General features: G+C 41.0%; 1 protein-coding gene across 3 annotated transcripts in view; it reads right to left on the reverse strand.

Annotated features, from left to right (window-relative positions):
- Nucleotides 1–5968: 5968 nt before the first annotated feature.
- The window catches only part of NEDD1 (NEDD1 gamma-tubulin ring complex targeting factor), a 59640-nt gene continuing 42816 nt past the window's right edge, over nt 5969–22792 (reverse strand). For all 3 annotated transcript variants that reach the window (XM_048835509.2, XM_075124271.1, XM_075124270.1), the window contains exons 12-15: nt 21444–21600; nt 19888–20044; nt 10234–10300; nt 5969–8337 (exon numbers count right to left, since the gene is read on the reverse strand). In XM_048835509.2, the coding sequence (XP_048691466.1) occupies nt 8233–8337; nt 10234–10300; nt 19888–20044; nt 21444–21600 (486 nt within the window). In that variant the 3' untranslated portion in view covers nt 5969–8232. The remainder of the gene's footprint in view (nt 8338–10233; nt 10301–19887; nt 20045–21443; nt 21601–22792) is intronic.

The raw sequence follows: 22792 nt of genomic DNA on the forward strand, positions 1-22792 counted from the left end.
GAGCGGGACAGCTCGGGGACCGAGCAGTGCCCGGCCACAATGGACATCTTCTGGGAGATTGTCGACCATCACTCCCTGGTGGACGTCTGGCGCGACCACCACCCAGACGATGTCTTGATGTTCACCTTTTTCCGGGTGGAGGCCCATCGGTTGCATCACTCCCGGTTGGACCACATCTACTTGTCACGCTTCCACCTTTCACGGGCCCACTCCTTCAGCATCCGTCTGACCCCATTTTCTGATCACCATCTAGCCACCGTGATGGCCAGTCTCTGTGCGGAGAGGCCGGGGCTGGCCTATTGGCATTTTAACAACAGCTTGTTGGAGGATGTGGGCTTCGTGGCGTCCCTCCGGGAGTTCTGGCTGTCCTGGCAAGGGCAGAAGGGCGCCTTTCCCTCAGCGTGGCGGTGGTGGGACATGGGGAAGGTGCACACCCGGCTCTTCTGCCATGACTACACCCGGGGCCCCAGCTGATGGAGGGATGCAGCGATAGAGCAGTTGGAATGGGAGGTCTTAGAGCTGGAGAGGGGTCTGGCCGCCAGCCCCGAGGATCCATCCCTCTGCAGAGCATGGCTGGGAGACATGGGAGGAGCTCTTGGTCCCTCAAAGACCATCGGACCCAGGGTGCCTTTGTTCGATCCCGCATCCGCCTCCTTCGGGAGATGTATTGCGGTTCCCGCTTCTTCTATGCCCTGGAGAAAAGGGGGGGGGCCAAGAAGCACGTCACCTGCCTTCTGGAAGAGGACAGTACCCCCCTCACGGATCTGGTGGAGATGTGCGGGAGAGCCAGGACCTTCGATGCAGGCCTTTTCTCCCCAGATCCGACTGATCTTAATGCTTGCAGAGTGCTCTGGGATGGACTCCCAATGGTCAGCGCAGGCGACTGAGACCGGCTAGAGCTGCCTCTTGCTCTGGCCGAGTTTTCAGAAGCCCTCCGCCGCATGCCCACCAATAAATCTCCGGGCATGGACTGGCTGACCATGGAGTTCTACCGCATGTTCTGGGATGTCCTCAGCCCGGACCTAGTCACCCTCTGGGCTGAGTCTTTGGAGAGTGGGGTCCTCTCTCTCTCATGCAGGCGAGCTGTGCTCACCTTGTTGCCGAAGAAGGGGGACATCTGCGACTTATGGAATTGGCGTCCTGTCTCACTCCTCAGCACAGACTACAAAGTCGTAGCGAAGGCCATCTTGCTGCAGCTGGGGTCTGTGCTGGTGGACTTAGTCAACCCAGACTCAGGTGGAGGGCTGAGGAGAGTAAGTGGCAGGCTGAAGAGAGGGCTGAAGCTGAAAGGTGGTGGCAACGTGATGAGAGGAGGCAGGATTCAATGCTGAGGCTGCTGGGGGATCAAACTAATATGCTCCAGCGTATGGTTGAACTGCAGGAAATGCAGCAGGAGCACAGACCGCCGCTACAGCCCCTGTGTAACCAACCGCCCTCCTCCCAAGTTCCATAGCCTCCACACCCAGATGCCCAAGAACACGGTGCGGGGGCTTCCGGCCACCCAGCCACTCCACCCCAGAGGATTGCCCAAGCAACAGAAGGCTGGCATTCAATAAGTTTTAAACTTTTAAAGTGCTGTGTGGCCTTGTCCTTCTCTCCTCAACCACCCCTCCCAGGCCACCTTGGCAGTTATCCCCCTATTTGTGTGATGAATTAATAAAGAACGCATGAATGTGAAGCAACACAAACTGCATTCTGGGGCTGACCCAATGCACCAGTAAACCAAGCTCCTGGAGATGAGAGGCTATGCATGGCCACTGCTGGGAAATGATTGATGCAGTGAAGTTTTGGATTTTTGCAAGTCTGTACCATGGTGGTAAAATTCTGGCAGAACCTTGTCCATTTTGAGTCTGGATAAGCAATTATATGCATTAGGTTCAAAAGTTCTTGATTTTGAAAAACTGGTGGGTATAAATCTTTTCCAGAAGCTGGCCAATTAAGAATGGGTCTGTGGACAGGGAACTGATTTGTATGTTGTCCGTGAATTTGTACACCTGTATAACTCACAAGAGAAAGTTACTTACCTGTAACTGGAGGTTCTTTGAGATGTGTGGTCCTTATCTGTATGCCATTGAGGGTTATGCACATGCACCATGTGTCTGGAGTGGGAACTTTTCAAAGTAGTATTGCTTATCAGTCTGTGCATGTGCCCTTGTATTGCTTCTGGTGAAACCACAAGGCAGTAAAGAGTGAGATGGACCAACTATGTTGCCAGGTCCTTCTCCACTGCAGACCTACAGAGCCACACTAAAGGGGAAGGAGGGTGGGAAGTGGAATACAGATAGGGACCACACATCTTGAAGGACCTCCAGTTACAGGTAAGTAACCTTCTCTTCTTTTTCGAGTGATGGTCTCTATTGTATTCTACTGAAGGTGATTGACAGGCAGTACCTACCTAGATAGAAGGGTGCAAGGAAGATGGCAGAACTGTAGAACAGAGAACTGTTGCACCAATGAGATATTAGTTGCAGAATCATGTACCAGAGCATAGTGAGAGGAAAAGGTGTGTACCAAACTCTACCTAGCTGCCTTACATATGTCTGCAAGGAGCATATTATAGAGAGCAACTATGGCTGATGCTTGCACTCTTGTGGAATGGGCTTGTATCCCATCTGGTGGGGAGCAGCCTGGTAAGTGATAGCAATGTGTAAAGTACCCTGAGACCCACTTAAAGATTCTCTGGGTGGAAATGGCCTGGCCTTTAATTCTCTGCGCTATGGCAACAAAGAGCCTGGAAGACTTCTGCAATGGGTTATCATTTTTATAGGTGAAATGCCAGGGCTCTGTGCACATTGAGGGAATGAAACCACCATTCCTCGTTTGAGGTGTGTAGTTTTGCAAAGAAGGTAGGCAGATATGTGGGTTGGTTGAGGTGGAAATGGTGATTGATAAATCACCTTTGGCAGAAACTTGGGATGCAGTTGCAATGACACTTTGTCCTTATGGAATGTGGTGAAAGGGGGGCGGGTTGCCATATCTCCCAGCTCACCAACCCTCCTTGTTGAGGTAATGGCAACAAGTGACCTTCATGGAGAAGAGAGAGAGGGGGTAGGAGGCAAGCAGTTCAAAGGGAGAGTTCATTAAAGAGTTAAGGACTAGGTGGAGGTTCCACTGGGGAGCAATACGCTGAATGGGTAGATATTTATGTAAAAGGCTCTTGCAGAATTGGGCAAAGGTTGGATGAAAATCAAATGCCCTTCCACTGGAGGATGGAAAGTACTAATGGTGGCTGCATGCACTCTGAGCTGAGAGTGAGTCCTGAGGCTTTCAGGTGGAGGAAGTTGTCTAAGAGCATGGAGATGACCACAATTTGGGGGGCAAGACCTTGCCATTTGGCCTAATAGAATCGCCTCATGGAGTCCTTTCAGCTACTGGAGAGGACCTGCTAATGAGCATTCTCATGCTAATGGAGGTGTCTATCCGAAGACCATGCTGTCCATGGATCTGGATGCCATTGTGTTGTGTCAGCAGTTCCAGAAATGTCTGGAGCAGGAGTGGAGGCGGTTTTGATATGTAGAGAAGAGGGAACCAGAATCGGTGAGGCCAGTGTGGAGTGATCAGAATAGCCATAACTCTCTCCTGCTGGAGTTTGTGGAGGATGAAAGGTAGGAGTGTAGGGGAGAGGGGGAAGGGATAGTTCATCCAGTCTGACCAATTGATGACCAAAGCATTGCCCTGTGAGTGGGCACCAAGTCACCCCTGGAGAATATTGGATGCATTCAGCATTGGTGTGTGATGCAAAGAGGTATCTGATTGGTGTACCCCAAGATGTCAGTGATTATCATGTTGTGCAACTCCCATTTGTGATCAATTGCAAAGTTCCAGCTCAGAGAAGCTATGATCACATTCTGTGCCAGGCAGATAGGCTGCTGAGAAAAGGATATGATGTGCGATGCATCATTCACAGAGGCAAACTGCTTCCATACACAACCCTGGGGATCTCCTGCCCCCTTATTTGTTTAGGTAGTGTACTGTGGCAATAGCGGATAGCTGGTTGGAACATGAGCCCTGGTGCCTCAGGATTCAGCTTCAGCCCCAGGTCCCATGGAGTCCAACGCTGGCCCTGGCAACCCCCTTAAAATAGAGCTGCAACCCACTTTGGGGTCCCAACCCACAGTTTGAGAACTGCTGTTTTAACACACTGAACATAAATCATATTTGGGGACCTAGATTAATAATCCTTATTGAGATCCCAATCATCTGTCCCAGGGCCCAGTTCTGATTTCACTTACTCCATTGAAGTCAATGCAGCTAGAACTGGTCAGTTTGAGGACCCAACTCTTTTTTTAAACTCTAGTGCAACAGTGATTATTTCAACTTCGATTTCAGACTGTTCACAATGTTTGGCTTACTAGCAGTGTAACTTTTTTTAGCTATAAAAACAGGTGTCATGTGAATGGTCCAGTCATTAGAGGGGCAGTCTTGCATTGTGCTAAAGGTATCTTCTCTGCAACTGTACAGCTTGCTAGTCCTACTGATCCAATGTGTATTTTTTCTAGTAAGAGAGAATTTGTGGCTCTATGTTCTGGTCAGAGTAGTCCTCTTTCATATAGTTAATACCTGGGACCAAATGCAGTCAAATACTGTAAAACTGTTCTCTTGTTTTCTAACCTGCCTTCTCAAATAGCTTAATTCCAAGTCTTGGAACCATTATCTATTTCATCATTAGTGGCTGTGATGGTCACCAAATCATGGTGATTCTACCTTTATAAGTAAAAGAAACATGCATTTTTACATAAATCCACCACTACCATTGTTTGTGGGTTCATAAGGCTGAATGTGTATTTTTACCCTACTGTTGAAATAACTTCCTACATTTGAGATTGCCCACAGCACAAGGGGCATAACACCTTTACTGAGAGATTATTATATTTGACATTATATATAGAATACATCTCAGAGAACATAAAGTCTAATTTTACATTGACAATTGTTTTAACATCTTAACGGGTTTCCTTTTTCCTAGTGTAAATTTAGGTTATCCGTAGCTGCTTAGTACTGATGTCTTTATTACAAAATATCATCTAACAGTTTTTATTCCCGAGAAGATGAAATTCTACTTCATGCTATTATTGAAACAAAAATATTTTAGAATAATGTGGTATAAACATATGACTTTTGGCCCCAAACTGAACGTTACCCCTCTTTTCCCCAAACATCCAACAAATGATCACGAACCACATGCGACAGTTCAAATATTCTGAGAAATATTAACCTTCAAATATAGGTGACAGCCTCTTGGAAAAGTAGTACTGGTTTGCATCTTAGCAGGTGTCTAAATATATTTAGTCAATGACCCTGCCTTTAAGTAAAATCTTTTAAAAAGACTCATTTCTTTGCACTGTCAAAAAATCAGCCTGACACTAATTTTAAAGATGCATATATATTCTATCCACTGCTGATTATATTATATATGTCAAATTCCAGAATCCAGGTTCCCAGATGGGAAATACTCACCCTAAAATCTGTCTTGCTATCAACCCAGAGAAAGGGAAAAAAATTAAACTGTTTATTTTTTGAAGAGGAAGTATGTATGAGTCCAGGGAATGACTGCACAGGAGGGAGGAGAGTCTAGGATCCCAGACTCACCAGTACCTGAGAAAGGTGGTAGAGAGCATGCACTCTGCCTTTCCCACAAACATTTATTTGAAAATGCTCTTCAGCAATGGCCATCAATCCTGTCATAATTGTTCCCATTTCCAAGTCCGATATATCTATTACTCCAGAATCCCATGGTACAAACAGAGCATTTCCATAACACCAATTCCTTTAGATACCTGCCAGATTCAAAAGTAGAGGGAGATATGGCAAAGCTAGACTCAAAAAGGGATTCCAAGGTGGGATTCAATGAGACTTCTGGAGCTGACATGGCCCATCCCTAGTTTGCAGTCTTCTTCCTGACTCATACACACATCTACATCATTATTCCCACACACACACAAAAATGGGGGGGTTTAACCACAAGTGCTTTGTTCTAAAAGTTAAAACAAACAATTTTATTTTAAAATACAATTCAGATCTGTGTACAAGTAAAATATGCTTTTTGCCCCCATAGGGGCTATCAGGATTGCTGGGGTGTCTCTGCTAGTCAGCAGTGACACGTTAATCCTGAAATAAGGAAACAAGCCCTAGGACAAAGGTCAAAAACCTTTTCTTCCTTTAATCACTGTTGTTGCAATGTCCTTTGTTCAGAAGCACAGAAAAGTTTATGAAGGGTTCTGATTCAAAAAGTAGAAGTCTTGGTGACATCTGCAGACAAATACTCAGGATGCTCTTCCAATTCCCTGCTATTTTATGGCCATCCTGGTGTGAACACTTTGGGAACAGTCTGGACATGTTTGGGTGCTACATCAGCTTAACAATGCAGGCTGTAGAACTGTGAAAGATTTACCACACTTTTAACCACCATCTTTTTCACAAGTTTCTGACTAGTAATTTGAATGTCAGAAATTGCTTACTCATCCTACAATCTTACAAAAGCTTTACAAAATACTATGTGATCTGTACATTATTTCCAATAAGTTTAATTTATTCTGCTTCCTTGAATTCAACTCAATATAGAAATACTTTTAAAAAACTTTTGAACATAGTAGCAATAAACTACAAACTGATATTCAAGTCCTGATCATAATGTTGAGGGTTACACCAATATTATTCTATTTTTCTTAGAAGAACAAAATAATTTAATTAGCTTGTAAAAAAAATACAGGAGCCGCTCCCTTATGCTTCTCTCTTTTAAAAAAAAAAATGTTCAAGATGGTGACAAGATTCAAATAACATTCTTGCATGTTTCAAACTTTGCACTGTATTTTAAGTAAGTGACAGACTTGTTTTGTTATGGCTTTTTTATTTATTGGAAGAATGTCATGCTGGAGATAAACGTTACATGTTGTAGCTAATGAACTCTTGTGTGCTCAGTATTTTCTTTTTTGAAATCTTCTTTGCAATTGGATCATCATGTAATGGTTGTGGGTATCTTAAGATCTTCAGATCATCATCTGCAAAAGGCACTTGTAGCAGAACCTAATCAGCCCTTGCCGAGGCAACACTTTCACTGGTGTGATTCTGGGCAAAACCCTGGCCTCAATGAAGTCAGTGGCAAAACTCCCATTGACTTCAACAGGGCCAGCATTTCACTTCAGATATTTTGCCTCACTAGGAACTGCAAGAATAGGCCTGGCAGTGTTATACTGCTGGACTAAACAGTCAGTACTGACATGACACATGCAGTCATGTTGGCTTATAGCTAAAACAAATGAATTAAATTTGGTATTCAGCATGGCCAAAAGAAAGTTACAGTAGTGGTAAATAGTACCACTGGTTAAGTGTGTTCACTCAGAACACTTCAAAGGATACAAGTTATAGTCAATGAAACTGGGTAAGTTATTCGATATGCCATTAATTATGTAAATATTCAGACTTATGTAAGTGAAAGGATTCTAGTTTACACAACTGAATTTTAACAAACTCATCCTAAAAATCTAACATTTATAAGCGGGGGTGAGAGAGGGGAAAGCGAAGGGAGAGGAAGAATCAGTGGCAGAAGAGCACACACTTCTCATAAAAACCATTAAAAAAACACAAGCAAGAGGATGATATCACATTCATTAATATTTCCAAGACTGAACCCAAGTTTTGCTCCATATAGGAAAAGTTTTGAGTTATTTATAACTGCATGTTAAATAATTACTAGTAGATCCCCTGTTTTTTCCAGCTATGCAGAAACAAAACTCTAAATGTCATACTGAAAAGAATGCGGTTTTCCACAAAAATAGTTGAAATACTGAAGCTAAAAAGACTGCTGCTGACAAAAGCGTAAAATAATGTGTCAGTCTACAGAGCTCTGACAGCAGGTATATCTCAAAAATTCTTATGGAAAATACATTTGTCCTGTTTCCTTTTAATTTATAAAAGGCACTTTGTGGACAGCTAAAGCGTCGATAAAATACGTATCCTGTTAGCTTTCCTGTTAGACAACACATGTATTTCAAGTCAGTTTGCCATAAAGATATGAACACATTCTTTACAGCAGTTATTAGTGCAGATTTGTTAAAAATTTTACAGTTCAGTATTGTCTTATAACATTTATTTTTAAAAGAAGAGGTTTTCTGAGTTCAAGAAAACAATACTGGTCTTCATACAGGATTTCAATGTTTGGTAGATGACATCTTGAAGGTTAAAGTACAAAATTCATTAAGTTCATGCCAACAAAATAAGCTCTGTGTGGACCTTTCAGAAGTGGGTCCTCAGTCTTTTGTTTTCCTCTCGTAGTCTCTCAATTTCAGCTACTAAACTTTCATTTACAGAGTATCTTTCAAGCAAGGCATGCATTTCATTCTAGAGAAAAAAAGAGAAAAACCCTCATTATCAACAGCTAAAGTTACTTTTCAAATTTTGTTCTCTGCAGTTTCCTCTTTTGAACAGATGAAAATTAATGTAAATGACAACAACCTGATAATATACTGTATCTTTTTCACAAAGAAATAAAAAAAAACAACCTTTTGATAAGTTACTAACATGACTCTTTCTTGTTGGGGTACAGTACTTCTGTCATTAATTCCTTATTCTTTAATGGATATTTTATCAAAGTACACTTTTGTCCCAGTTAAGATGGGGAATATATTTTTCAATTTCCACTAAAAGAAGAATGACCAATGCTGGATACTAAAGATTTTTTTATGTAGGCCCAATAGCAGAAAAATCTTAAAATTTATAAATAGATTAGCTTAATTTGAAAAACAGATTAGACTTTCAATTTCTTAATGTATTTCCTTACTCCATTTCAGCATGTAAGCAACCCCTTCAATTACTAGTTGATTCTTCTGCTTAAACTACCAAAAAAACCCAACGATGTTAAGTGAATTTTCTTATTTTTTTATAAAACCTAAGATTTGTAATGTTGGATGATTTCAAATTATATTTTGCATCATAGCTTTGTTTTAAAGAGTATGTTCTACAAGTTCCAGGATCTTCATCAGCACTCAGATGCTATAATTATCACAGCAACAACTAATGCAGTGATAATGCATTACAGTGTCCTATTGTAATGGTTGTTGAAAGGAAATTCTGTTGCCAAGGTAACTAACAATATTTATTTCGTGTTACCATAGTCCTTCCTCTCTTCTTCTCACCCAGTCAAGTATCTTTATTTTCATTTATTGGAGCCATGTCTGTGTTAAGGCCCCAATCTTGCAATTTATTGTGCCTGTGCCGAGACCCATGGCGCAATCACTGGAGCTTCATGCATGCCCAGATATCTGCTCACATGAATCCGTTAGCTGGATCTAGCCTAACAGAGTAAAAGCGTCAGGGCTATACTGGCATCTCAAACAACCAACTACTCCCTCGAGCATCAAAAATAAAAAAATAATCATGTGCGCCATATTCCAAGTTGCTCATTCTGTCTTCCCACCCTGTTCCACTATAAAGATGTCCCCACCTACACACTGTTTTCCTGTGTGACATCCACTCTAACATGATCACATGTGGGGAAGTGGTGAAGGCAGGGAGACATTCCCTCTCAGATTTACCTTCCTCCCTCATTAATGGAAAGATTTGTTTCCCCCTCTGCTCACAGCAAAACCAAGACATTCAGACTAGAGGTCTCAGAGTCTCATTTCAAGTTGAGCCCCTGTAAGCTCAATAAAAATATAGTTCATGTGAATTCTTTAGTGTTTGCACTACAGTAGTTCAGTCAATGGCAATCTCATGAGTCCCAGTGCAGTGCTTTCTCTCCAGATGAATATGGACAAGGTAAGAAATAAATAGTTTTAACAACATAATATGCAAGTAATTAGATCTGTTTTAGGATATTAAGTAGGAAGACCATCACCGTATGGAGCAGTGTTCTGTGTTATACTGTATAGTTAGCATTAGTTCAGAGCATAAAAATAGGTCTGCTTCTGCTAGCATTCAGCAGAGCCTAAAAAAGGGAGGGAGAGAGAAAAAAGAGAAACCAATGCTAGTCAATTTCCCTGGTTGGTATCCCATGTATCAAAACATTATTGGTTAGTTTCATTTGCCTTTTGGCAGTCTACTAGACTTCAATACTTCATTTGTTTAGCTTGAAACAGTTTAATACATCTATTAATATGTAGGTGTTTCCCCCTCCCTTCTCTGTATGTTTTCTATTTAGGTTGTAAGGCATGCATCTAGCTTTCAGTTTTATCTGTAAAGCAGCAGGCACACTTCAGCATTACTTATATACATTTTCATATTGTTCTTTGTACATACCAACTGCGTATGGAATTGTTTAATCATCTCCACTTGCAAATTCACAATGTCTCGGTGGCATGCTTCTCTGGGGGAACAAAGTATAAAAAGTCCCAAATGACACCTTTCCCATCAATTCCACAAAGACAGTAGTTCTCCTCTAGTCCCCAAACACACACACAAAACCAAAAAACCAATGGTCTTATAACGCTATAGGATATCCTGGACACAGGAATAAGGACAATGCCTATCCCTACTACTACCTGGTGCAGAAAGACAAGTAGAATTGTAATAAGTCATTCAGGATGGCCCATGTCTTTTGCTACTCCCAAGTTTCTGCAAGAACAGTTCATCCAGTGATTATATGAATCCTTGCTCATAATCCTTGAAAAAGGATTTCAAGAGCAGAGCAATACAGAACATTTGAGAGCTTGTCCTCTGTTTGCTAACAGGACCAGGAATGCCAACAAAAATACATTTTTATTTTTAATCAGTGATCCCAAGATTGGCGTTTCATCTGATGCATCATAGGTTTATCTTAGATTTGGACTGTATTTTTAGTGTTCAATTTGAATGTTAACCTTGTTGGAGGAGAAAAGCCTCCTTCAGTCACAGAGTACGATGCACAAAGATGATGCTCAATAAATGAAAGTCATTTACCTCTACTTGGAATTAAAGAAGATTATGAATACAGGTCCACTCTTGTGGAAGGTACTCTTGTGGAAGATTGCATTATGGTCTGGAACAGTGATTACGATGGGCCATGCAGACTTTTCCAAGACCACAGCACATTCTAGGTCAAATGATGTACGAAGGCATGACCTCCTTGTCCTCATTTCCTAAGACTCTACAGTAAACTCCAAGAGAGTGGAGAATATGAAACCATACTGATGAGCTATTTGAAGACCTCCTTTTACTGGCAAGTAACCTTCCCCTAACCCTTCTGAGTAGTATCAGTACAGATCTTTAACTGGATTCTTAATCTTTGGCATTGAGTTCTATCTCCCAGCACAGAGAAGTCCCTCAAATAAGAATTTTGCACTTAGCAACCTGAGAATCTCAGTATTGGGACCTTAATGAATCCACTATTCTTAGTTTACTTGGAGATAAAATGGATTCTGGGGAGCAGAGGTGTAATTCCATCTTTCCTCTCTGAATTTCTAGTCCTTGAAGAATACTCAGAAGAGAGTCAGAGGCCTTTCACACCATCCAACCCACCTCAACAGTCAGGATCTCTTGGCACCAAACTTCGAGACATCCAGAGTCTGAGATTTTGAGTAAGGGCTCACAACTTATTCTGACTTAGAATTTCTCCTAAAAAATCTTAGCTGACTCCATAAAGTATGGATCAGAGCAGAGTCTCCCAGTCGAGGCCCCAGTTGATTAACTGTAGGTTTGATGCTAGAAAATGTACTTTACAAAATGGGCACTCCTTAAACCTAGGCTCTTTAAAGGGATCTGCCATCCATAGTAAACTGATGAGCTTCATCTTAACATAAATTTCCAGAGAAACTTTTCTTTAATTAAAAAATTCATAGATAAAAACACAAAACAAGCAACTCAGAGGATGTTACATGTAATATTGCTAATGATTTGAAAATATGCAGTATCTTTTAGAGCCAGATTCAAAGCAGCGAGAACACACCGACAAATTAAACATGCTTTGCATTGTCAGAGCAGCACAAACAGCCAGCATGTACACCCCAGTTTCCCCAAACCCTCATCCTCCATAGTCCCCTGCACACATGCCACCGCCCTTCAATTTCATCTTTTGATACCCCAAAATTCCCCTGCATGCACACAAGTATTCCCCCTGATGAAGAGACACGTATCAATGGGTAGCTTTCTGAAAGGTAGTCAGGATTATTGTAATTTTTGACACTATTTTCATGAATGCACATTACAGGAGCAGAGGAAGAATGATCCTCTTGTTCGGAGAAATCATTCAAAGAACTGCCCTCTTTCAAAATGGATGCCACCTCCTATTATTCTCAAGGAGACAGAGAATGCCCTCCATTAAAATGCCCTCTTTCAAAATGGCCACCTCCTCTTGTTCACAATAGAAGTGATGCCAAGCTGCTCTCTGGCAGCACAGAACCCTCTACGCTGTAAGAAAGCAAAGATTTGCACTGTGTGAAGCAAGTAAATGGAGGCAGTGGCCATCATTATTTATGGCAGCCTGTGCCCTTAGTTCAACTGAAAACATTGGAGATGGCAGCCATTTCCAAAGAGAGCAGTTATTTGTGAGATTCTCTGTAGTAAAGTAATTCTCAACCTTTGCTGAAAGAAACCTTCAGTCAAAAAAACAAACAAACAAACCAAAACCAAACCCAGCAAAAATGGCCACCGATCCTATTAAAAAGTTGTCTAATGCTGCATATTCAAGTGATTTTAAGGAGTTTCAACTATATAGGAAGCTTGATTCTGCATTAGTTATTAAAATCATCAAAGACAAACGAGAGTGACATCAAATGCTAAATTTCTTAAAAGATCCATTTAAGTTAAAATTAACTTAAACTAATAGATTTATCTATATATTCTCAGAAAATGTGTACCCAGTAAGTGCTGTAATTTTGGAGAGGATATTATGTATTTTTCATAAATAACAAAGACATTACGTGCAAAAATTCTACAGTCTTAAGTATGCAACAAGTTTTTCCACACAAAAAAAGCTGTGTAAACTCAACAAGAGTTGAGCATCATCAAGGAAGATACATAGGGATTCTGACTAATCTCTACCTGTTTGAGGAGTGGTATCCCTAAACTCATTTCCAAAACCTAAGCCTGGAAAGTAACATCACAACGTGCTTCTGCTATTCCAACTGATGCTACTGTGGGTTTTATGTGGGGTTTTTTGTTACACAAACAACTAATTACATTTCAAAGTCTGAAAGTGCAAAGAAAGATGGCCCTTATATTCTATTCAACTACAATTATAAATACATTAGGAGGATATAGTGCTGTAGGCTGGAAGAACGATAAGAGAAATTTGTTTTAATTACTGTTCTAATGGTCAGACTCTTCTAATGATCCAAAGATTTGGATCACAAGTGAACACATGCCAATCTCAGGAACTGACCAAAGGGTTCTGTACCCTCTCTAAGAGGCCAATCAATACATCTACAATAAAAGGGTCAAAACTTCTGGGTCATAGCCCAAGACTGCTTTTCTCCCACTACAAATATCAATGATCTAAAACTAAAGTTAGTGGGAGCTGGGTCGATATACATGCAAATATTTTAGACTTGCATCACAGACAATTATAGATACTCCATTTCTCTTTGATTTCCCCATTTTTTCAATTTTTTTCCCTTGGCACTGAAATGTTCAAACCAAATTGTATTAAAAGTTAGCTGTGGGAGATTCAAGCCCTTGGCTTCCACAAACTAAGTGCCTCCCACAGATTCCTACTTTCAGAACCTTTTAAAAGATGCAGAAATAAAAATTTATCAGACCCAAGAGGTAATATATACCATTACATTGTGCGGTTGCTAAAATTCAGTGGCTGAAACAAGAGTGGCAGGTACTCCCCACCCTTCCTCTCCTCACTCAAACATATTCCTCCTGGCACACAATGAGCTTCCACCATTAGCCACCTTGCCTCAATTTCCTTCCATGCTCCCTGGTTTATTTGATAAGGAACTGAAGGTTTTGCTTTGGTTTTCTTCATTCGAGGGATGACTTCCCTAGAGTTACAGAAGAGGAAGCTGAACCTTTTTCTTAAGAATTGGGGGTGGGGAAAGAAAGGGGAAAGACAAGAAGAAGACTGCGAACAGGAGGAAAATATATACATTTTTATTGTATTTCTTGATTAAATCCTGGAGGTTATAAACATAAGCAGCTATGGTATTTTCTCTTGAAATACATAAAAAAAGGAGAGAGAGGCACTTCTGGAGTAGGTGGAATGACACTAATCAGTGTCATAGGAGAAGTAGTTTTTGATAATAGCATAGCAATAGTTCTGTCAAATCACAGCAAAGCCACTGTGAGACCCCAGAAAATGTTTTGAATAATAAAAAAAGAGAAGATTATACAATGTTGTATACATATGAGAAAGACTATCACAAGAACCAAAACAATTTAGAACATTTCTATTTAGAGTAAATTTGTGTGAAAATTATTAATTTCCATCTATATAATTGGCCTGCAATTTTTTCAACAGAAAATCCGTGTAGAAATCAGTGCCACATCTCTGTTTGTATAAACAGCCTATAGAAATAATATAAAATGACCTTTGAAAGAGACACAAAATAACCTAAGACTTTAGGGAGTGCTATGTAAAAAAAACAAACAAAGGATCTGTTTCAAAAAAATAAAAATTAACACAAGCCCAGGCTCATGTTCGGAGATGTGTGGCTTGAAAGAATCCAAAGTGACATTCTCAGTCCAAGGAGGGGGACCATGGAGGAGAGAGAACCAAAGCCAACACAAACGTAAGAGTGCTGGTGCAGGCTGAAAAGAATAAGGAAGACCTGAGGTGATACTGCACAACAAGTTAGACCCAAGTTTGTAAAAGAAAATGGGAGTAAAAGTGGGGGATACAGACACTCCCCACAACACTCCAAAAATTTTGGAATGCAAAGAGAAAAAACAAACCCATCACATCCTAGTTCGGTCCCTCAATAGTCCTCCTTTGCACACGTCTGGTTCGATTGTACCATTGATCACTCATTGCTGAGAGTTCTCAGAAGAACAAAAAACCCATTGGGGTTTTGGAGGGATTAAATTAGGTCTTGTCTACACCTGAGAATTTATGAAAAATAGCTATTTCAGAATAATTATCGAAGAGTTATTTTGGGATAAGTCCCTATGTGGATACTCTTATTCTGGAATAAGAGTGCCTTCGTCCAATTTACAAAAGGCACTTTCAGTCTGGAGTAAGTCGTCCCATGGGAGCTTATACCAAAATAACTATCTCTGAATAATTATTCCAAAATAGCTATTTTGGTAAATTCTGAGGTGTAGACAAGCTCTAAATTAATCCCTCCAGAACCCTGATGGGTTTTTTGTTGTTCTGAGAACTCCCGGCAATGAGTGATCAAACACTTCAGGTTCAAACCTGTGCAAAGAAGGACTACTGAGGGACCAATCTATAATAATTATTCAGGAATAGATATTTTGGGATATTTCCAGGGGTGGATAAATCCTTAGTTAAACTATCTATCTGTCACAGCTAGCCTGAGCCCCTCTAGGAGTCTAAAACCACCTCCTCTCCATTTCAACCCAACCAGGTGTTGTTAAAACCCTACACAACTGTGGAACTTCATAAAGTTACTGGGGCAAGTCTACACTACAAAGTTTTGCCAGCACAGGTAAGTGTGTTAGAGGTTTGAAAAACCCCACCTCTTCCTGACATAGCTATGCTGGAAAAAAACCCTGTCCCTACACAGCTTATACTGCCAAGAGCCCTTTGGCACCCAATACAGCTTCTGTCATTTGAGGAGGTGATTTCAGTATACTGACAAAAGAACTCCTTTTGCTGGAATATGTTGAGTCTACATTACGAGGCCTTGCTGGTATAGTTGCATTGGCACAGCTGTACCAGCAAAGCCTTTGTAGCGTAGACTAGCATTTCCTCTCCTTTCTTACATGCTTTGATGAGCAGTGAAATACCTAACAATGCTCACATTTGAAATATCACAACTGTTATCTGCCTTACCAACCACTAAAATGAATGGGGCAGTTTACACCTCGGAGCTGTATCAGGCTCTTTGCAAACATTGCTGCCTTAGTCACAGTCGGCCTTGTCTAGGCTAGGACTAGACTTGTCTAGGCTGGACGCATTTTGGTCTTGTCTAGGCTAGGACTTGAAGGTGCGTCGTTAGCTAACAAATTCCAACTAACTGGTTTTAAAAACTTAATAATCACAAGGCACACTGCCTTTAACATGGGCTAAACTGGTTGAGTTAAAGCCAAAAGCAAGAAAGAGTGAAGGTCAGGCTGAATGTCACACCAGAAAAATTTTCCTCAGTTTCCCAATAGAAGACCGACTCTTCGGACACAAACAATGCAGGGAAGCAACACTAAAAAATAAATTGTAGGGAACAATTTTCTACCAGCAGGGAAATCCACTAGGTCATCTAGTGTTTCTTTTCCTCTTCATTTCCAAAATCTTGAATTCCAACAAATGCAATGCACTGGACTCACGATACAATGAGTTAGGAGGTTTATGGTGAATGTTCCTATATTTTGAGCTAAGCTGTTTAAAAAGCCATTCCTTCGGCTTTTAGGGAGGCATTCTGTTTTCATAAAGTGAGAGAACTTTTAGTAACAGCTCCACACGCACAACTAAATGGATGCCAATCAACGTTCTTCATTTACAATACAGGCTTCATTTTGTGTAGAGTTGCACCCAATACTGCAGTACATAACTGATTTAATAGCTTTGCAGTTATCTAGATCCTGAGAAAAGCTCAAAGCATTGCTTTGAATAATTTATTTTCTTGTTTAAAAAAAAATTATATATATACTGTGATTGGCTCAATAAATTTCCACCAAAAAATAAAAAAGCAGAAGTGAAGGCAAAGTATAAGATACAAAAAACCCTTCAATAGGTCTCAGCAACACCTGACATATTAAAATGAATGCTCTAGTGATCTCTATTTAAGTGCATCATTTCAAAAATGTTAAGATGGTAAAAATCTTTCCCACTCTAACTTGAGCCATATCAAACCTGATTTAACTGCAACTGAAGTCCGTATCAGCCTTTCCATTGATTTCATTGTGAGTTGGATTGGGCCCCGGGGGGGGGGGGGGTGGTGGTGGGGGGGGAGAAAAATATCCCAAAATTGTTAGTACCCAAAGCAGAAACTCCTATTTCTAGAGAAGGGAGAAGCAACAGAAGATTCCATAAAATCTACTAAGGAACTCATCATGTAGACTTTAGCTTACCCAAGAAGCATGTAGCTTACCAATCCTGCAAACGTATGTAAAATTTATTCATATGAGTAGTCCCCATTGTGGCATCAACCTATTGAAATCAATAGGACTACTCACATGAATAAAGTTATGCACAGGCTTACAAGTTTGCAATATTGGGACCATTGATACTTCAGTGATAGGAGATACAGAAACTAGGACTGTCGATTAATCGCAGTTAACTCACGTGATTAACTCAAAAAATTATATCGCGATTAATTGCAGTTTTAATCACTGTTAAATGATAGAATATCAATTTAAATTTATAAAATATTTTGAATGTTTTTCTACAATTTTCATATATATTGTACTCTGGGTTGTAACTGAAATCACACTGTATATTATTCTTGATTACAAATATTTGCACTGCAAAAATGATAAACAAAAGAAATAGTATTTATACAAGTGCTGTTGTGCAATCTGTCACGAAAGTGCAACTTACAAACGTAGATTTTTTTTTACATAACTGCACTCAAAAACAAAATAGGAAAACAATGTAAAACTTCAGAGCCTAAAGTCTACATTGTCTTAGCAATTGGCTGAACAAGAATTAGGACTAAGAAGTTTGTTTATATGTACAAGAGATAATGCTGCCCTCTTCTTATTTACAATGTCCCCAGAAAATGAGAACAGGCATTTGCACGGCACTTTTGTAGCCAGCATTGCAAGGCATTTACATGCCAGATATGCTAAACATTCATATGCCCCTTCATGTTTTGGCCACCATTCCAGAGGACCTGCCTTCCATGCTGATGATGCTTGTTTTAAAAAAAAGCATTAATTAAATTTGTGATTGAACTCCTTGGGGGTAGAATTGTATGTCCCCTGCTCTGTGATACCCGCATTCTGCCACATATTTCATGTTATAGCAGTCTCAGATGAGGACCCAGCTGATGTTCATTTTAAAAACACTTTCACTGCAGATTTCACAAAACGCAAAGAAGGCACCAATGTCAGATTTCTAAACATAGCTACAGCACTGAACTCAAGGGTTAAGAATCTGTAGTGCCTTCCAAAATCTGAGAGGAACTGGGTGTGGCGCATGCTTTCAGAAGAGCAAGACTCCGATGCAGAAAACTACAGAACCCAAACCACCAAAAAAGAAAATCAGCCTTCTGTTGGTGGCATCTGACACAGATGAAAAAAACAAGTGTCAGGCCGCACTGCTTTGGATTGTTGTCGAGCAGAACCCATAATCAGCATGGATGCACGCAGGATTGCCAGGCATCTTGCCAGGTTTTGACTGGAACGCTTGGTCAAAAAGGGACCCCGGCGGCTCTGGCCCTGCCCCGAGCACTGACTCTGCGCTTCCATTGGCTAGAAACTGCAGCCAATGGGAGCTACAAGAGTGGTGCTTGCGGACGAGAGCAGCGCGCAGAGCCTCCTGGCCCCCTGACCCAGAAGTTGGACCTGCTGGCTACTTTCAGAGTGCAGTGCAGAGCCAGGACAGGCAGGGAGCCTGCCTTAGCCTCGCTGCGTCACTGACCAAGAGCCGAGATAAGCCCACTCCCCAACCCCGAGCCCCAACCCTCTGCCCCAGCCCTGAGGCCCCCCCAAACCCAGAGCGCCCTCCTGCACCCCAAACTCCTGATTCCCAGCCCCACCCCAGAGCCTGCACCCACAGCTAAGGCCCCCCTGCACCACAACCCCCTGCCCCAGCCCAGAGCCCCCTGCCACACCCTGAACCCCTCATCCATGGCCCCACCCAAAAGGCCACACCCCCAGCCAGAGCCCTCACCCCCTCTTATACCCCAACCCCCTGCCTCAACCCGCAGCCCCCTCCCGCACTCTCAATCCCTTGCCCCACCTCCCACCATGGAGCCACCTCCCACACCCCAACCCCCTGCCCCAGCCCAGTGAAAGTGAGTGAAGGTGGGGGAGACCAAGCCACCGAAAGAAGGGGAACGTAGAAAGCGTGGAACGGAGCCTCGGAGAAGGGGTAGAGCTAGGATGTTTGGTTTTGTGCCATTAGAAAGTTGGCAACCCTAGACGCACGTCCCCTGGAATGGTGGTTGAAGCATGAAGGAACATATAAATCTTTAGCGCATCTGGTATGTAAATATCTTGTGATGCTGGCTACAACAGTGCCATGAGAACACCTGTTCTCACTTTCAGGTGACACTGTAAACAAGAAGCCGGCAGAATTATCTTCCGCAAACGTAAACAAACTTGTCTGTCTGGGCGACTGGCTGAACAACAAGTAGGACTGAGTGGACTTGCAGGCTCTAAAATATTAGATACATGGTTTTATTTTTGAATGCAGTTTTTTTGTACGAAATTCTACATTTGTAAGTTCAACTTCCATGATAGAGATTGCAGTACAGTACTTGCATTAGGTGAATTGAAAAATACTATTTCTTTTTTTTTTTTTTTACAGTGCAAATACTTGTAATCAAAATATAAAGTACACTTTATATTCTCTGTTGTAATTGAAATCAATAGATTTGAAAATGTAGAAAACATCCAAAAATATTTAAATGGTATTCTATTATTGTTTAACAGTGCGATTAATCTTTTTAATTGCTTGACAGTCCTAACAGAAACCCTAATATTAGTAAGACAGCTTGATGACCAATGGAAATATCTACAGCATATTTACCATACTTTAGTTGAAAAGTTGAATTCTGATTATCCAAAATTGAATGATTTGTTTTGCCATCCAGAGTTTGTATTAAATACTTCTTATAAAATTATAAAATTCAGTTTAAAAAAATCAAGTCAATGAAATATTCCAAACACTGCATGAACAGACTTTACCTGAAATCATCCAGCGTTTCCTGTATCATATTTTGAATGAAATGAATTTGAACTGATGTCAAAGGTGCATTTGGTCTATTACTTCCAATGGTGTCAACTATTTTTTCAGATAATGAACTGGCAACTCCCGCAGTGACAGAGGAAGTTATCTTTGGACCTAAAGAAGAAAAATGAAGAGTCTTAGAGTGAATCTGGAGGAGAGTAAGAGAAAACTTCAGTTACTCCACAAAGCATCTGTCTTAAGAGATGGATCACAAACTTAATGAGTCAACAATGTAATACTGTTTCAACAAAAAGCTAACATCATTCTGGGATGTATTAGCAGGAGTGTTGTAAGCAAGACACGAGAAGTAGTTCTACTCTACTCAACACTGATAAGGCCTCAACTAGAGTACTGTGTCCAGTTCTGGGCATCACACTTCGGGAAAGATGTGGATAAACAGGAGGAAGTCCAGAGGAGGGCAACAGAAATGAGTAAAGGTCTAGAAAACATGACCTTCGAGGAAAATCCGGAAAAAAAAAACGCCCTGTGTTTGTTTAGTCTGGAGAAGACTCGGGGGGGACATGATAACAGTCTTCAAGTACATATAAGGTTGTTATAAAGAGGAGGGTGCTGAATTGTTCTCCTTATCCACTGAGGACAGGACAAGAAGCAATGCTCTTAAACTACAAGAAGAGAGATTTAAGTTAGACATTAGGAAAACTTCTTAACTGTCAAGGTAGTTAAGTACTAGAACAAATTACTTAGGGAGGTTGTGAAATCTCCATCACTGAAGGTTATTAAGAACAGCTTAGACAAAACAACCAACTGGAGTGGTCCAGATAATACTTAGTCCTGTCTCTGAGCAGGGTACTGGATTAGATAACATACGTACGGGGGTCCTTCTAGCTCTACATTTCTATGATTCTATGTTGTTGAATATTTTACTCATAAGATTAAGTGACTTGAGAGCCTAAGGGCCAGATCTACAAAGGTACTAATGATATGGCTAGGTGCTTAGTGGGATTTACAAAAGCACTTGAAATATAGGTCTTATTCAGGTGCTTTAGAAAAATCCCACTAACCACCTACCTGCATCTTTAACCACCTCAACACCTTTGTAGATCTGGCCTTTAGGCTCCCAAGTCATTTGGGAGTGTTTACACAGACAGTTTGCTGCAAGCTGAGGTGTAAGTCTGCCGCAGACTAAAAGCTCCCTAGTGCACTTTCAGCTACACGACTTTGAAATGGGAGTAGATCAGAATGCATGAGGGATTTCTTTAAGTGCATGGCAGCAAGGTCCACACAGACAGGTTGTTCGGCAGGTTATAGTTACACCCAAGCTTGCTGCAAACTAAGTGTTCATGTAGACAAGCCCTTAGATGCTTTTGATTATTTTATCACACATCTAAGCAGCTCAAGTTATACTTAGTATACTATAAACAAAAAAATTCCTCACAGTTACTTGCCCTTTTATTCAGTTTTAATGCTAAAGTAACTTCTGTGACAGTTTTCACATCAGGTATCATAACACACAATAACCACTTGTAAAACCAGACAACTTCCACACACTTACTTGCTGAGGTAGTACCATTTACTGGTGAATCAGACATCAAGAGTGCCTGAATATTCTTCCCTAGCCTCTCATTTGCTTCTGGAGTCTTGATTACAGTGGGCAAAAGTGGAGTATTTGAATTTCCAGACTCAGCATTCGATGAGCTCAATTTTGAAAGCTTGTAAGTCAAATTAAAAACAGCAATAATTGTAACACTTCAGTTGTACTTAATGACAGTTTACATTTTAAGATCTACATTGCCTCATGTATTTTTGTGCTTGGAAAGCTGGAACAAATAGTTCTGGCTAGAAAACAAGGATTCCATTTCCCCCCAAATTTTGAGATTTTGGAATTTGCTTTTGTTCTGTTTCAAAATAAAACAGACCTTTTGACATTTTTCACAGAAATGAGAGCACCAATCCCAGAATACCCATTAGCCTAGCAGCTAGGGAAACCCCTGGGATGTAGGAGACCTGCTCCAAATCAGAAGTGCCCTAAACATCAGGTTACACAGATAGGAACATTTCAGAGAGGACTAAAAGTTTCTGGGGAGAAAAATTGGTTTGCTGAGTTGGCATTTTTTAATGAAAGTGTTTAGCCAAAAAATTTCCAACAAACTCTAGTGACTAATGAAAACTAAAATTTAAATACAAATATTTACAGCATATCCTTGAAGCTGACCTCAAAAAAAAAAAAACCCCAACAACTTAGCTTTGCATTAATATTAGAATGGTAAAACCCAGTATCTACTTACTATTGCTGAAGGAAACAGACACACTATTCATGACTAATACAGTATTTTCCTCTCAGCAGAAAAAATATGGCAGATGAATTATTCTCTTAGAAAGAGAAGAGCACTATCTCCTCTAGCCAGTAGCGAAGCCATATGTTCTGGTAATGGTGCTACAGGTCCCACGTGAGCCACAATTGCAGAAAAACAGGGAGTTGGCAATACAAGAAAAGCCAAGAGAGGCTTCAGACTCAACAGTGCCCTGGCCACACAGTTCTTGGGCTTACATGTTTATTCCCTTTCTGGGATAGTGCCAAGACTTCTGGACCTGAAGACCTCTCAGGTTTTTTTACCTTTGCTCACGAGGGCATGCCTGAAACATCCTCAGATAGAGAACCTGCGTGAAACTCAGGAGACTGTGCCCAAAAGTCTTGTGCTGCAACAGACTTTTTCAAAGCTAAAGAAAACCCTGACATCAAGGGAAAACTTGCTGTGGCTTGTTCCAGTGGAAGATGATGATGTTTGGCAGGTGCTGGCTTAGTACCACATCTCTCTTATCTGGGTAGATCCAGACACTAACAGAGGACCCAGAACAACAGATTCTTGAGACACAAAAATCAGCCTCATAACCAACTGATAC

Source organism: Caretta caretta, chromosome 1 (assembly GCF_965140235.1).
Source record: "Caretta caretta isolate rCarCar2 chromosome 1, rCarCar1.hap1, whole genome shotgun sequence".
Lineage (NCBI taxonomy): Eukaryota > Metazoa > Chordata > Testudines > Cheloniidae > Caretta > Caretta caretta.